General features: G+C 39.4%; 1 protein-coding gene across 1 annotated transcript in view; it reads left to right on the top strand.

Moving 5' to 3' along the window:
- The first annotated feature begins 1,744 nt into the window (after positions 1–1,744).
- The window catches only part of LOC105494263 (zinc finger protein 726), a 37,766-nt gene continuing 25,343 nt past the window's right edge, over positions 1,745–14,167 (top strand). Inside the window, 3 exon segments of the mRNA XM_024796689.2 lie at positions 1,745–3,104; positions 8,330–8,456; positions 8,938–9,033. Coding sequence (XP_024652457.2) covers positions 3,102–3,104; positions 8,330–8,456; positions 8,938–9,033 — 226 coding nt within the window. The 5' untranslated portion in view covers positions 1,745–3,101.

The following is a 14,167-nucleotide window of genomic DNA, read 5'->3' as shown; positions in this document are numbered from 1 at the left end:
AGCAGGCATTTTCCCAGACACTCCTGATAAACTGTTGACATGAGGTGCTAATCAATGAAAAATAGTTAAACATTTGCATGACTCTACCCATTTGGGAAGAGATTTCCTGTTTCAAATAATGTCGTGGCTTTTTATAGAAAAAGGATTACTTAAAGCAGTAAACCAGGTTACTCGAGCCTGTGAACCACGTGCCTGAAATCACCCAAATGACCAATGTTTATCTCCTCCTTTAGTAAGGCCTGTTCAGCATAGAAGAACATACCCTGGTGAAGATTGGCAAATAGACTATACTTAGATGCCCCCATGTAAAGGGTTTAAATATTTATTAGTATTCATTGACACTTTTACTGTTTGGATTGAGGCTTTTCCTAACCAATCTGAAAAGGCAATTGAGATTCCCAAACTCCTACTAAAAGAAATAATTACGCCCCTGGGTGAGGTGGCTCATGCCTGTAATCCCTGCACTTTGGGAGACCGAGTTGGGTGGATCACCTGAGGTCAGGAGTTGAAGACCAGCCTGGCTAACATGATGAAACCCCCATCTCTACTAAAAATACAAAAAATTAGCCAGGTGTGCTGGTGGGCATGTCTAATCCCAGCTACTTGGGAGGCCGAAGCAGGAGAATCGCTTGAACCTGAGAGGCAGAGGTTGCCCTGAGCTTAGAGCATGTCACTTCACTCCAGCCTGGACGACAAGAGTGAAACTCCTTTGCCAGAAAGAAAGAAAAAGAGAGACAGAGAGAGAGAGAAAGAAAAGAAATAATTCCTATATTTGGGCTGTTGAAGAGTTTACATAAAGATAATGGCTGATATATCTTTCACAGTGACAAATACACAAAACATATCTTGAGCCCTAGAAATTTAGTACTGCTTTCACTCAGTGTGAAGGCCACAGTCTTCAGTGAAAGTAAAAATTGCTAATCAAACTCAAAAAAGGACTCTTGCTATGCTATGCCAGGAAACATCAAAGACCTGGCTGTGTTTACTATCTGTAGCCTTACTACAGATTCCAGTGGCCTCTAAGGGAAATCTGCAGCTCAGCTCTTTTGAAATAATGTATGGAAGGCCTTTTTTAGCTACATACCTTCTAGTAGACACATATACTTTCAAGCTATAGAATTATGTGACAAGTACAAAACACACTCTGAATATGGAAATCAAAGACTCCCTTCCCCAACTAAGGAATATAATCTTGTTACAACCCAGCCAGGAAATTGGGTCCTATTAAAAACTTGGAAAGAAGGATCCCCAGCAGATCAACTTTCCCCAAAGTGGAAGGGACCCTATCAAGTTCTCTATAGTACCCCAACTGCAGTTAAAATTCTGGGAATAAATAGCTGGGTCCACTTAATTCGAATTAAACCTGCCTTTTATGAAGTCCTACAGGCCAGCTTAACACAAGAGACTGATCCTGTTTATCCCCATGAGCCAGTGACCTCCAACTCTTGTTCAGAAGAAATGAAAGGGATGGGTAACATAAAGATATGGATTGGCATTCTACTCTTGGGTATTAGTTGGAATCATGCAGAGAGTAACTTATTTACTGAGTTGGCACAGACTTCATCCTCTCTGCATAATCAAACAAACTGTTGGGTATGTAGATATTTTAACAGAGACCCAAAGGAAACCTGTGCTTTGATCAAAACCAAATGTTTTGTGTATGCTCCAGACTATTTACATAACATTACCCAGGTCATAAAAGTTTTAGGCACTCATATATCTCTGCCATTTAGGTGCTGTCAACCATATACCAGTTTGGTTCCAACAACTGCCCACTTCTTGAAAGGCCTTCCTGTTTAGTTTACTTGGAATAATTTTACTAATTTTATTTTGCTGTTCTGGAATATATTGTGGTTGTACTCTTAGTGTAGGAATGCAAGACAAGCTCACTAAATGCTTTCTTAAATTGGACACTTAGTAGTCTTCCAGATATCACCTTTTTTTGGAACTCAAAGTTATGAACGACCTTCACCATACCAACACTGTCTGACTGAGTTTCTCTCTATCCTGAATGCAAGAGAGCCCGATGGTTAGGCAGGAATATTACCGCCCCTAATCAGCCTGAAAAAGTTACAGAAGACGAATCTTAATCTCTCTGCAACACTTAGGATTAAGGGTCCGCTTGTAAAAGAAGGGGAAAAATATGTCAGAATCATTTGAACCAGAGCGACTCCATTTTGAGAGAGAGCTAGGAAAATGACGCTGAGACTTGCTGGGCTGCATTCTCAGCAAACTAGGCATTCTTAGCCTCTAGATGTTTATGGTTAAAGAAACGAATTAATAATGTTGACTAAGCAGAACCAGATGGAGGAATGCCCAGATATTCCAACATCTGGGGAATAAAGGCATTCCTAATTTTGCTTTAAGAATAATATCGAGTTGGCCAGGCGTGGTGGCTCACGCCTGTAATCCCAGCATTTTGAGAGGTCAAGGCGGGTGGATCTCCTGAGGTCAGAAGTTCAAAACCAGCCTGGTTAACGTGGTGAAACCCCATCTCTACCACAAAAACAAAAATCAGTCGGGTGTCATGGTATGCACCTGTAGTCCCAGCTACTCTGGAGGCTGAGGCAGAAGAATCGCTTGATCCCTGAAGGCGAAGGTTGCAGTGAGCCGAGATCGTCCCATTGCACTCCAGCCTGGGCAACAAGAGCGAAACTTTGTCTCAAAAAAAAAAAAAAAAAAAAAAAAAAAAAAAATTATTCACACATTCAATACATTGAAAAAAAGAGACAGCAAAGAAGAGACAGAATTTTTCCGTGCTCTGTGATGGGCCTGGTTAAGCTCAGGGAGGAAGCCCCGCCCGAAAAGGCTGGAGCTTAGGCTGTCAATCTTTCTTCATTCAGCTCAACGTCTGATGACATCTTCTGTCACTCGGGGCCTTAGAAGGCGGGGTCTTAAACGTTATCCAAACAGAGACGCTGTCCTGGGAACTGTCCAATCAGGCATACAGCTGGAGCGAACAGGGCGGCTTCCGGGATTTGGCGGGGCCTTTGTCTCTAACTGAAGCGGGAGCTTCAGGTCTTGTCCTCACTGCTTTGTGTCTTCTGGTTTTAGGGGCGCAGCCTCTGTGGCCCTGTGACCTGCCCCCTGGAAGCCTAGAAATGGTGAGAGTGCCGGGTCTGACATCCCGAGAGAGGGAACGGGGCTGGCTGGAACCATTGGGAAGCGGCTGTGGCGGGACTCAGGCCTCCCCGCAATCAGCTTTACAATCTGCGCCCCGAGTTCTCCTTCAGCTCGGCCTCCGCCCCCTTCAGCCATGAGATGGCGGCGGCGCTGACAGCCGGGCTCTGGGCGTCCTGTCTCTTCCCTGCGCAGTGACTGTGCCCTGTCCTGGAGCCCTCTCTGCGCAGCTCTGCACCAGTAGCCCCGCGTCTCTCTCAGATTGTGCAGGGACCACGGGAGAAAGGTCAGGGCAGAATCCTGACTCGGGGTGCGGGTTCATCAATGGGAAGAGCTTTGATCCGCGGGGTTTTCAGGCCATTTTTTTCCTATTAAAAATTTATGAGCGTCACTGCAAAAACATTAAATAATTTAATCAAAGTGTGATTCAAAAATTTTAGAGCACCTTGCTGTGGTTTGTAATTTGTAATCCATGGAAGGAAAGGCTTTTAAAAGTTTCATGATAAAGAAAACCAAATTCCATAATTGGCTAGGTACAGTTATGTAGATTTTGTTGTTGTTTTGTTGTTGTTGTTGTTTTGTTTTCTCTCTCTGTTGCCCAGGCCGAAGTGCAGTTGTGTGATCTCGGCTCACTGCAACCTCCGCTCCTCGGGTTCAAGAGATTTTTCTGCCTCAGCCTCCCTAGTAGTTGGGACTACAGGGGCCCGCCACCACATTTGGCAATTTTTTTTTTTTTTTTTTTTTAGCAGAGATGGGGGGGGTTTCACCGTGTTGGTCAGGCTGGTCTCGAACTCCTGACCTCAGGTGATCCACCCACCTTGGCCTTCCAAAGTTTTGGGATTACAGGCATGAGCCACTGTGCCCGTCCTAGTTTCTTAATTTTTACAATCAAGGTGGAAATATCCTGGTTGTGTAATCAGAGCTTAATTGGCAGTTTATAGTTGGTTAAGCCTGGATTTTGTTTCTGCCAATGTAGTAATTTATCAAAAAATGCTCTTCAGTTTAGATTTTTTTTTTTTAGAAGTAGAAATCCAGGAAATAGAGCCACCTAAATCTAATTTCCTGCCAATTAATGATTTTCACACTCCACAGGGGACTGATTTTTCCCTGAATTTTTCACTAGTGTCCCAAGCAGGGCCTCAAGTCTGCCCCTCATCCCCTATTCCTCCAGCCTGACTGGCTTGCAGTAAGATACTAAATTTTCAGTTTCGTGACATTGCCAAATGCCAGTTTCTCCTCCCTAAATAACTTTATCAACTATTTGTCCTTTAGTGTACATATTGATACCTATTTTAATGAATAATTTTTTTTTTTTTTTTTTTTTTTTTTTTTTTTTTTTTAAATATTTGAGACAGAGCCTTACTCTGTTACCCAGGCTGGAGTGCAGTGGCATGATCTAGGCTCACTGCAGCCTCCGCCTCCTGGGCTCGAATGGTTCTCTTGTCTCAGTCTCCCAAGTAGCTGGAATTATAGATGCCTGGCACCATGCCTGGCTAATTTTTGTATTTTTAGTAGAGACGGGGTTTCACTATGCTGGCCAGGCTGGTCTCAAACTTCTGGCTTCAAGTGATCCACCCTCCTCAGCCTCCCAAAGAGCTGGGATTATCCATGTGAGCTACCGTGCCTGGTGAATTAATTATTTTTTGACAAAGCATTTGATGGCACATTTAAAGAGATTTTATTTTATTTTTTTTGGTAAATATTTCCTATGAAAATAAAGCAAAGAATAATCTGACACTATTGTAAACTATCTCTGTGTATTTTTTTCTTTTATTTTCCCTAGTCACATATATCTTATCAGGATATTTTTGGGTCAAGATTTTTTTTTTTTTTTTTTTTTTTTTTTTTGAGACGGAGTCTCACGCTGTTGCCCAGGCTGGAGTGCAGTGGCGCGCTCTCGGCTCACTGCAAGCTCCGCCTCCCGGGTTCCCGCCATTCTCCTGCCTCAGCCTCCTGAGTAGCTGGGACTACAGGCGCCCGCCACCGCGCCCGGCTAATTTTTTGTATTTTTAGTAGAGACGGGGTTTCACTGTGGTCTCGATCTCCTGACCTTGTGATCCGCCCGCCTCGGCCTCCCAAAGTGCTGGGATTACAGGCTTGAGCCACCGCGCCCGGCCCAAGATTTTTTTTTTTTTGGAAAGTTTATAGGGTGATATGTCTTCAGTCACCCTTCAGTTTTTGCTTGGATCTGGGTTTCAGTACTGCATGGTGATAAACAATGATACCCACTGTGGCTATGTCTGCTAGAGTGTCTAGTGAATATCAGCTACTGGGTCATATTCTCTCATAGGACAACCTGAGGTATTGAGTGTAGCTTCTCAAGTGTGCAGATGGATGCCTTGGGGCTAAGAGGCATTTCCTGGTGCACTTTTGTTTTTTTAAAAAACCTTAATTCCTTGAGACATTAATATTGTCTTCACCCAACCCAACTTTCATTTCTTGGAGACACATTGCTGGTCAGCCAATAGATACAAGCATTGAGGAGAAAAATAATTTCTGCGTCCTGGATTCCTTTAGGGGTCAGAAAAATAGTAAAAAATTTCTAGAAAAAAAATCAGCATTCCAAAAGACCAAAAAACCACCAAAAACCAAAAAACTGACTCCATCGTGGTGGTGTAAGAACTTGCGGTGTAAAATGCGCCTGAGGCATTCACTGGGGCATAGTTCAGAGTCTCCTGAGAGGGGTTATTGAGCACATAAGTGAGAAGGATGGGATGGGACAATAAACTAATCGAATGGCCTGACTTGACACACGGGTAAGACGTGCCTTGAAAGGATTTGTTCACTTATTTTGACCTAAGGTTTATGTATTTTTTTAAGGCAGAGTTTCCCTCTGTCACCCAGGCTGGAGCAAAGTGGTGCCACCTCTGCTCACTGCAACCTCCACATCCCCACTTCGGGTGATTCTCATGCTTCAGTCTCCCAAGTAGCTGAGATTACAGGTGTGGACCACCATATCCAGCTAGTTTTTCTATTTTTAGTAGAGATGGAGTTTCACCACGCTAGCCAGGCTGGTGTCAAACTTCTGGCCTCAAGTGACTCACCTTCCTTGGCCTCCTGAAGTGCTGTGATTACAGGCATGAGCCACTGTGCTCAGCTGACCTCAGTTTTTTAACTGTATATTGCATTTTATTAATAGAGCTGGAAAGGTAAGAAAATATTTACAAAGGGCATAAAAGGTGAGTTTCAAAAAAATTTCATAATTTATTTGTTGAAAACTGTTACTTTATCTTTCTCAGTGAGTTTAGAAATTTTCTCAAGCATGCGTTTTTATGGCTGAGTGATTTAATACAGAATTCCATCTCACTTTTAGAATGGTAGCTCAAGGAAAAAAAGAAAAATCTCTCTTCAGTTTCGCTGTAGACAATGAATACATTTCCCAAAAAAATGTGGTAGATAATTGGTGAGTTACGTGTATTACTGAAAACTTCAGTTCCTTTTCTTAGCAGGATAAAATTTTGACAGTGAATATCTTTGTTCTACATCCTTTTTTTGTTTACTACATGATTTTTAATACAAATAATAATACATTTACTGCCTGAAAGGAATACATACTTTTGCTCTTCTTACTGAGGTATAAAATGTAAGCACCTTAAAATGTTCTTTGGTTATATGAACACTGTGCTTGAGTACTTTTGCTGAGTTTTTCTAACAGTTTTAGTTTCAAAAACGAAATTAATAACTCTAACATGGAAATTAAAGCTTAAGCTGCAGGAGGGTGCCCCTTGTAAGTCATAGGTCTGGTTGCCATGAGGAACAAAGCAAAGTAGGGGAGTTTTATTACCTCTAAAGCAGCTTGTCTTTCTTACTGTGTCCTGCCTCCGTTGGCTGGAGTTGGACAGCACCATCCGATTGGCTAAACCCAGTTGGCTAACTTGAAAGTGCAGGAATACGGTTATATCGGTGGGAAGGCAGGAAGATCAGTTTCAGCGGAAGTAGCCCTTGCGATGGGAGGAGTAATTCACAGAGTGTGTAGCAGATGGGGGATGTGAACTCCATAGATAAGAACTGGGGAAAAGGTTGTTTACCAGGGAAGGGGGAACGCAGAGAGTAAAGAAGTCGTCTCGTCTTGAAAGCAAGGAAAAAAAGGGCAAAGAAACTTAAGTAAGCTAAACTTTTGAAGAAGAATTTCTTACAGTATTCAACATCTATGCATTCATTACACGATTAAGAAAATGCTCATTTAAACAGGATGGCATTTATTACCCAGGAAGTTATGAAAAAACTATCAGGAGATACCTGCTTATTAGGGTGCTAAAGAAAGACTACTTAAAATCACTATTAAAAATTGTAGAACATGGAAGATATCTGTATCTTGGACTTTCCATAAAAATGATATTTTCTTATGGTTAAATTCAGACTGTAATTTACTTTCGTGGGGGCAATATCTCAGTAGTGATGCTGTGTCCTGGGTGCATCAGCACACTATAGAAACTTGTCCTGGTGCAGTTGATGTTAATAACTCACTTAATAAGCTCTCACAGATTTTTTCCGTATGGAGTTATTTTTCTCTTCATCATTAAGTATCTTTATGCAGCCGATGTGCATAAACCATCACATTTAATTGGCAGCTGCCGGTTTTTTTAGGTATTCTTTGCATTATCTTTTGTTGGTAAATGAAAGCTCTCATCTTTGTTTACAGACCAGAAAAACTGAAAAAAAACAGACTCTTCCACTTATTGGATATTTGACAAAATAGTCTTTTGGGGTCAAAACATTTGCATTACTAGTGAGCTTGATAGGGATTCAGTAACTCAGACTTTATTTCAGATCTCCTGAAAAAATAATCTGCATTAACGAGATATCCAGTTTATTGTACACATTTAAATTTGAGTGGTACCTTCTAACTCAACATGTTTATTTTGTCTGAAAAATATAAACAGCTATGTCTTTTTCATCTGAAAAATATACACAGCTCATTCTGTATTATGTAAATACAGCACTCAAAAATGTACATGTTAGTACATTTTTACACTTTATCATTCAGACAAGTATCATATATACACTGATGTGGATATTATGCCACTCTCTCAGAGTTAGAGAATACATTAGAAAACGTTTGTGTTTTGACAATTATTTTATTGGATAATTTCAGTCCCTCTTATAAGTTAGAATCAGTTCTGTTCACTTTCTGATTTTACCTTGAGTCAAATGAAAAATTCTGCCCATAGCCACTTTGTAAATATTTGTGTTTGTGTGTGTTTTCCAGGGACTGTTGACATTTAGGGATGTGGCCATAGAATTCTCTCTGGAGGAGTGGCAGTGCCTGGACACTGCACAGAAGAATTTATATAGGAATGTGATGTTAGAGAACTACAGAAACCTGGCTTTCCTGGGTGAGGATAACTTTAATACAAAATTTTTAATATAAACTAAAGCTTTTATTTTTCTTTCGTAGTGTTTTCTGGTAATTTATGCTTTCATATTTCTGTTTTCAAGAAAATCCTGGGGATTTGTCTGTTTAGAAAAAATTTCTTCAAGATGTTTCATCTTAACCTGAACTTTCCTCATTCCTGTGCTGATCTGTGCTCTTCACTTTAGATTAGTGGTAATTTCAGAAGCTTAGTGGCATAAAATATTGTTATTCACAGCTTAAAATCTCAGCGCCATTACCAATTTTTGATTCAGTAGTACCAGGCAGTGAAATTAAGAACCTACACAATTAAAATATTCTCTAAATATTTAAAAATGTCTGTTATAAATTAGTATATGATATAAATTTATTAGAATATTCTATTATATCCCTTTTACTTTGCACATTACTTGGTAATTGGAGAATATGAGCAAGATTCATGTTAATTATTTTTAATAAAACAGGTGTTGCTGTCTCTAAGCCAGACCTTATCATCTGTCTGGAGAAAGACAAAGAGCCCTGGAATATGAAGCGCCATGAGATGGTGGATGAACCCCCAGGTAGGTGAGAGTAAATACAACAGATGACATGGATGAGAGGTCTAACGTCAAGAAGAAAGCCAGTCTTTAAAGTGATTTGGAAAGCTGCGTTCCAAAGGAAATAAGTTTCTGGGAAGCCTGAAATTAAAAAAAAATTATACTCTCACATAGGGGCATCTTCTGCTTATGCTTATAAAATCTCAAAGAATTCTACTTTCCCTTCAGTGATCTTCCTTAACGTTTACAGTGACAGCCAAAGTACTGTTCATGGCATATAAAAGAACGTGCAATCTGACTTTTTCTTGTTTTTGTGGACAGATAGATATCTGCGTAATTTTGAGACACTCTATGTTAATTTTTTTTTTTTTTTTTAAATGGAGTTTTGCTTTTGTGGCCCAAGCTGGAGTGCAATGGCATGATCTCGGCGCAGTGCAACCTCTGCTTCCCGGGTTCGAGTGATTCTCCTGCCTCAGGCTCCTGAGTAGCTGGGGTTGCAGGTGCACGCCACCACACCTGGCTAATTTTTCGTATTTCTAGTAGAGACGGAGTTTCATCATGTTGGCCAGGCTGCTCTCAAACTCTTGACCTCAGGTGATCCACTCACCTCAGCCTCCCAAAATGCTGGGATTACAGGCGGGAGCCACCGTGCCTGGCCTAAACTATTTTTTAAATTCTCTTTTTGCATGAGAGTAGTGGTTTCTGTTTCATTGGGTTTTTTGTTTGTTTGTTTGTTTTTCTGCTCATTTCATCCTGTTTTTTTCTTTCTTTTTTTTTTTTGTTTATTTAATATGACCAATTTTACTTCCTGCAGAAAGGGTACACTCGCCAGCAGTTTTGCCACGAGAGTACACTGAACAAAGGAGACAGGGTCATTTATAACCTGACATGTTCACTTTACTGCTGTGTCCGGTTTCCATTGGCTGCAACGGGCATCCTGTTTTCATTACTATAGTCTTGAAATATAGTTTGGGCTGGGTGTGGTGGCTCACACCTGTAATCCCAGCATTTTGGGAGGCCAAGGCAGGTGAATCACGAGGTCACGAATTTGAGACCAGCCTGGCCAACATGGTGAAAGCTCATCTATACTAAAAATAAAAAAAATTAGCTGGGCGCCTGGTGGGCGCCTGTAGTCCCAGCTACTCTGGAGGCAGAGGCAGGAGAATCGCTTGAACCTGGGAGGCGGAGGTTGCAGTGAGCCGAGATCGTGCCACTGCACTCTAGCCTGGGTGACAGAGCAAGACTCTCTCTCTCTCTATATATATATGTATAGTTTAAAATTATAAAGTATAATGTCCTTTGCTTTGTTATTTTTCCTCAAGATTGCTTTGGCTATTCAAAATTTATTGTAGTTTCATGTACATTTTAGGATTATATTTTTCATTACTGTGGAAAAAAAACTGGAATTTTGATACAGAGTTTATTGAATCTAGAGATCACCTTAGATAATATGGCAGTTTCACAATCCTTATTCTTTCAATAGAAATAAAATAGTTTTAAATTTATTTGTGTCCTCTCTAATTTTTTTTATTGATACATCTTTCACTTAAAAGACTTATGAGCTCCTTGGTTATATTTGCTCTAAAATTGATTATTTTATTGCTATTGTAAATAAGAATGTTTTTCCTCTATTTTATCAGAGATGGTTTTAAGTGTATGGAATGATAACATAATTGTATGTTAATTTCATATTTTGCTAATCAACTGAGTGTATTCATTAGTTTAAACAAATTTTAATGTACTTTTTTATATATAAGATTACATAATTACAAACAGCAACGTTTTACTTACTGGTTTTCAATTTCAGTGATTAAATTTTCCTTTTGACTATTTCTTTCACATACTTTCAGTGCTATGTTAAAATAGAAGCACTGACAGCAAGAAACAATAGTTTTGCATTGGTGTCTGTAAATTTGAAGGAGCAAACACCTCTTCAGGATTTTATAAACTGGTTTCAGAAACTAAAAATCTGTTTTTGTTGTACCCCCAGGGTGATAGAATGCCCTCTGGGCTTGTAGTGAAGAGGGGTTGTAGCTTGGTTTTAAGTCTGCTGGGTTTGCACAAGAGTTCACTTTTAGTTGTCTGCTTAAATTGGGTTTGGATAGTTGTAATTCTCATTTAAATTTTAGACAGAGTGAATATCCTTCAGGACTTTGCTCTGCTGGGCAGACCCAAGGGCAGGTTTCTGCAGTCAGGTCTGTGTATGGTGTTTTTTATATCAGGATGTGGATGAGCATGGCTTTCACCCAGTACAAGAGAGGATTTTCCCAGGTCACTTTGGATTTCTGCATAGGCAGAACTGGCCATGAACTGTGGCTAGGGGAGCTGGAACTGGAGGCATGAAACTGCTTCAGGGACCACAGTGAAGGTCAAGGTCTGAGGCCTGCCATCATGGCTATAAATGGAGGTTTTCCTCCAGGCCTCTGGGAGGGCAGCCCCCCTGCCCTGCTCCCCACTGCTGGCCCCCAAGACTGTGGCTGTGAAGAGTTTGGGCTGGTTACAGAATTAAGTTTAAAATTCTCCGTGGAACCAAGTTAGGTGGAGCACTTTCTTGTCTGTAGCCAAAAACAGTAGTTTGCATGTAGTTTGCAGCCCGAATGGGGGCCTGCCTTCTAAACAGAATTACCTTGAATCTTGGGCTTTAGCAGAGTTTCACAACCCCTTTCCTGGATCTGAGAGCTCTCTTAAAGGCACTTTTTCTTTTAGATGAGGTCTTGCTACATAATCCAGGCAAATCTTAATATTTTGACCTCAAGCAATTCTTCAACTGTAATGTACCATATAGTTTTCATTACAGGTGTGAACCATGATGCCTCGTTCTCTCATAAAAGCATTTTTGTGAGGAATGGGTGACACATTTTCTTGCTGTCAGGGGATAAGCAAATAGGTCACCTTTTATTTTTTTATCTTATTAATGTCACTCTCCATATAAATTTTTACATTCTGTTTTCTACTTCAAATGTGTCTGTAATTTTACATTCTGACATTTAGGGCAATATTCTAGAATTTGCATGTTGTTCCTGAATTAAATTAGATAATTAATATGCAGGCAGGCAAAAAGGAATTATAGAATTTTCAACCACTTTTGTCAGCCTATATCTAAATAATAACATAATTTATTCCCCAAATATTTGTTTTATATATGAGGCTCTGACCATATTCTGCTAAATATATATATAATTTAGCAACGTAAGGCTATTCTTTGCTTCTAAACTTGGATTACAGTAGTTTTATTTTGTGTAAAAATAGCATATGTTTAAAACATAAAAATGGACACTAGTTTCTTTTAAATGCTTAAATCTATTAAAAGTTTCTCATTACCATCTCCTATTTACGATTGTACTGCATTTTCTCTGAAATTTTATTGCCATACAATACATGCCAGTAATTTTAAATGCCTGCCTTCCATGAATGCACAGTTACAGTCAAACACTGCAGTTATCTAGACAAATTATCTGTTAATGTACATAAATGTTGCCAACTAGATGTAATGAGTAAACATTTCTGTTATTGTGTTGCAGTTCTATATTAGTATTTTTTGTAATGTAGTGTAAGTTTCCTAACGTCAGTTTTTTGTGCCTACTGCTTTTACTTATATATTATGTTCTGTATACTTTAATTTAATGCGGAGTTTAATTAAAAGATAAATGAGCCATGTCTATCACAATCAAATTATATATATGTGTGTGTGTTTATATCTACAAATATGACCCCAATTTTGGTTATACCTTATATATTCTTTCTTAGCTCTTTTTTTTTTTTTTTTTCCTTTGAGAGGAAGTTTTACTCTTGTTGCCAAGGCAGGAGTGTAATGCACGATCTCAACTCACCGTAGTCTCTGCCTCCCGGGTTCAAGTGATTCTCCTGTCTCAGTCTCCTGAGTAGCTGGGATTACAGGCATGTGTCACCACACCCAGCGAATTTTGTATATATCTTTTTTAGTAGAGATGGTATTTCTCCATGTTGCTCAGTCTGGTCTCGAACTCCTGACCTCAGGCGAAATGCCCACTTTGACCTCTGAAAGTGCTGGAATTACAGGCATGAGCCACTTTGCCTGGCCTCTTAGCTCATTTTCAATGTTGGTTTTGTCTTGTCTAAGGGAGTAGCCTTGGAAATAGCCTTATTTTCACCATGTATTTAATGATGAACATGTATTTCCTTTGTGTGAGAATAATTCTTTTGTGATTTGAAGGTAATTTTTAAAAAAGATTTGTAATCCTGTATCGTTGCCAGTTTTTAAAAAAATTATTGTTTTAAAAACACATAACATATAATTTAGCTTCTTCAATCTATTTAAATGTACATGTCAGGGCCAGGCATGGTGGTGGCTCACATCTGTAAAACCAGGAATCTGAGAGGCCGCGACAGGAGGATTGCTTGAGCTCAAAAGATTGAGACCAACCAAATATGGAGACACTCTCTCTACAAATATTTTTTTCTAAGAAATAGCAAGGCATGGTGGTGTGCACCTGTGGTCCCAGCTACTTGAGAGTTTGAGGGTCAGGATTACTTGACCCTGGGAGCGTGAGGCTGCAGTGAGCCATAACTGTCCCATTGTACTCAAACTTGGGTGACAGATTAAGACCCTGTCTTAAATATAAATATATATATATATTTTTATTTCAGGCATGTCATGTATATTCACATTGTTATGCAAAAGACTTCTTGAAATTTTACATCTTGTAAAACTAAAACTCAATATCCATTAAATAACATTTACCCATTTTGTACTCTCTTTAGCCCTTGAGAAACACCCTTCCACTTTCTGTTTTTACAAGTGTGACTATCTTATATATTTCGTATAAGTGAAATCATAACATCTATCATTTCGTTAATGGTTTATTTCAGTTGGCATAATATTCTCAGAGTGTATCTTTAAGTGTGACAAGATTTTTTTTCAAGGCTGAATAATATTCCATTGTATCAAATATGTCTTCAAGGTCCTATGTTAGATATTTTAGATATAGAAACATAAATGGAATCACTGGATTTAATAATTTATTAATTATTTGAAGTACATTTATAATATTATAAAATAATGGGTGTATCCTTGTTTTCCACCGACAATCAACCCAACTTTTGTATTTTTAGTAGAGACAGGGTTTCACCATGTTGGTCAAGCTGGTCTCAAACTCCTGACCTCGGAATTCTCCCACCT

This window comes from Macaca nemestrina, chromosome 20, assembly GCF_043159975.1.
Source record: "Macaca nemestrina isolate mMacNem1 chromosome 20, mMacNem.hap1, whole genome shotgun sequence".
Lineage (NCBI taxonomy): Eukaryota > Metazoa > Chordata > Mammalia > Primates > Cercopithecidae > Macaca > Macaca nemestrina.
Note: the sequence above shows the minus strand (reverse complement) of the source record. Positions and strands in the feature narration are given on the sequence as shown.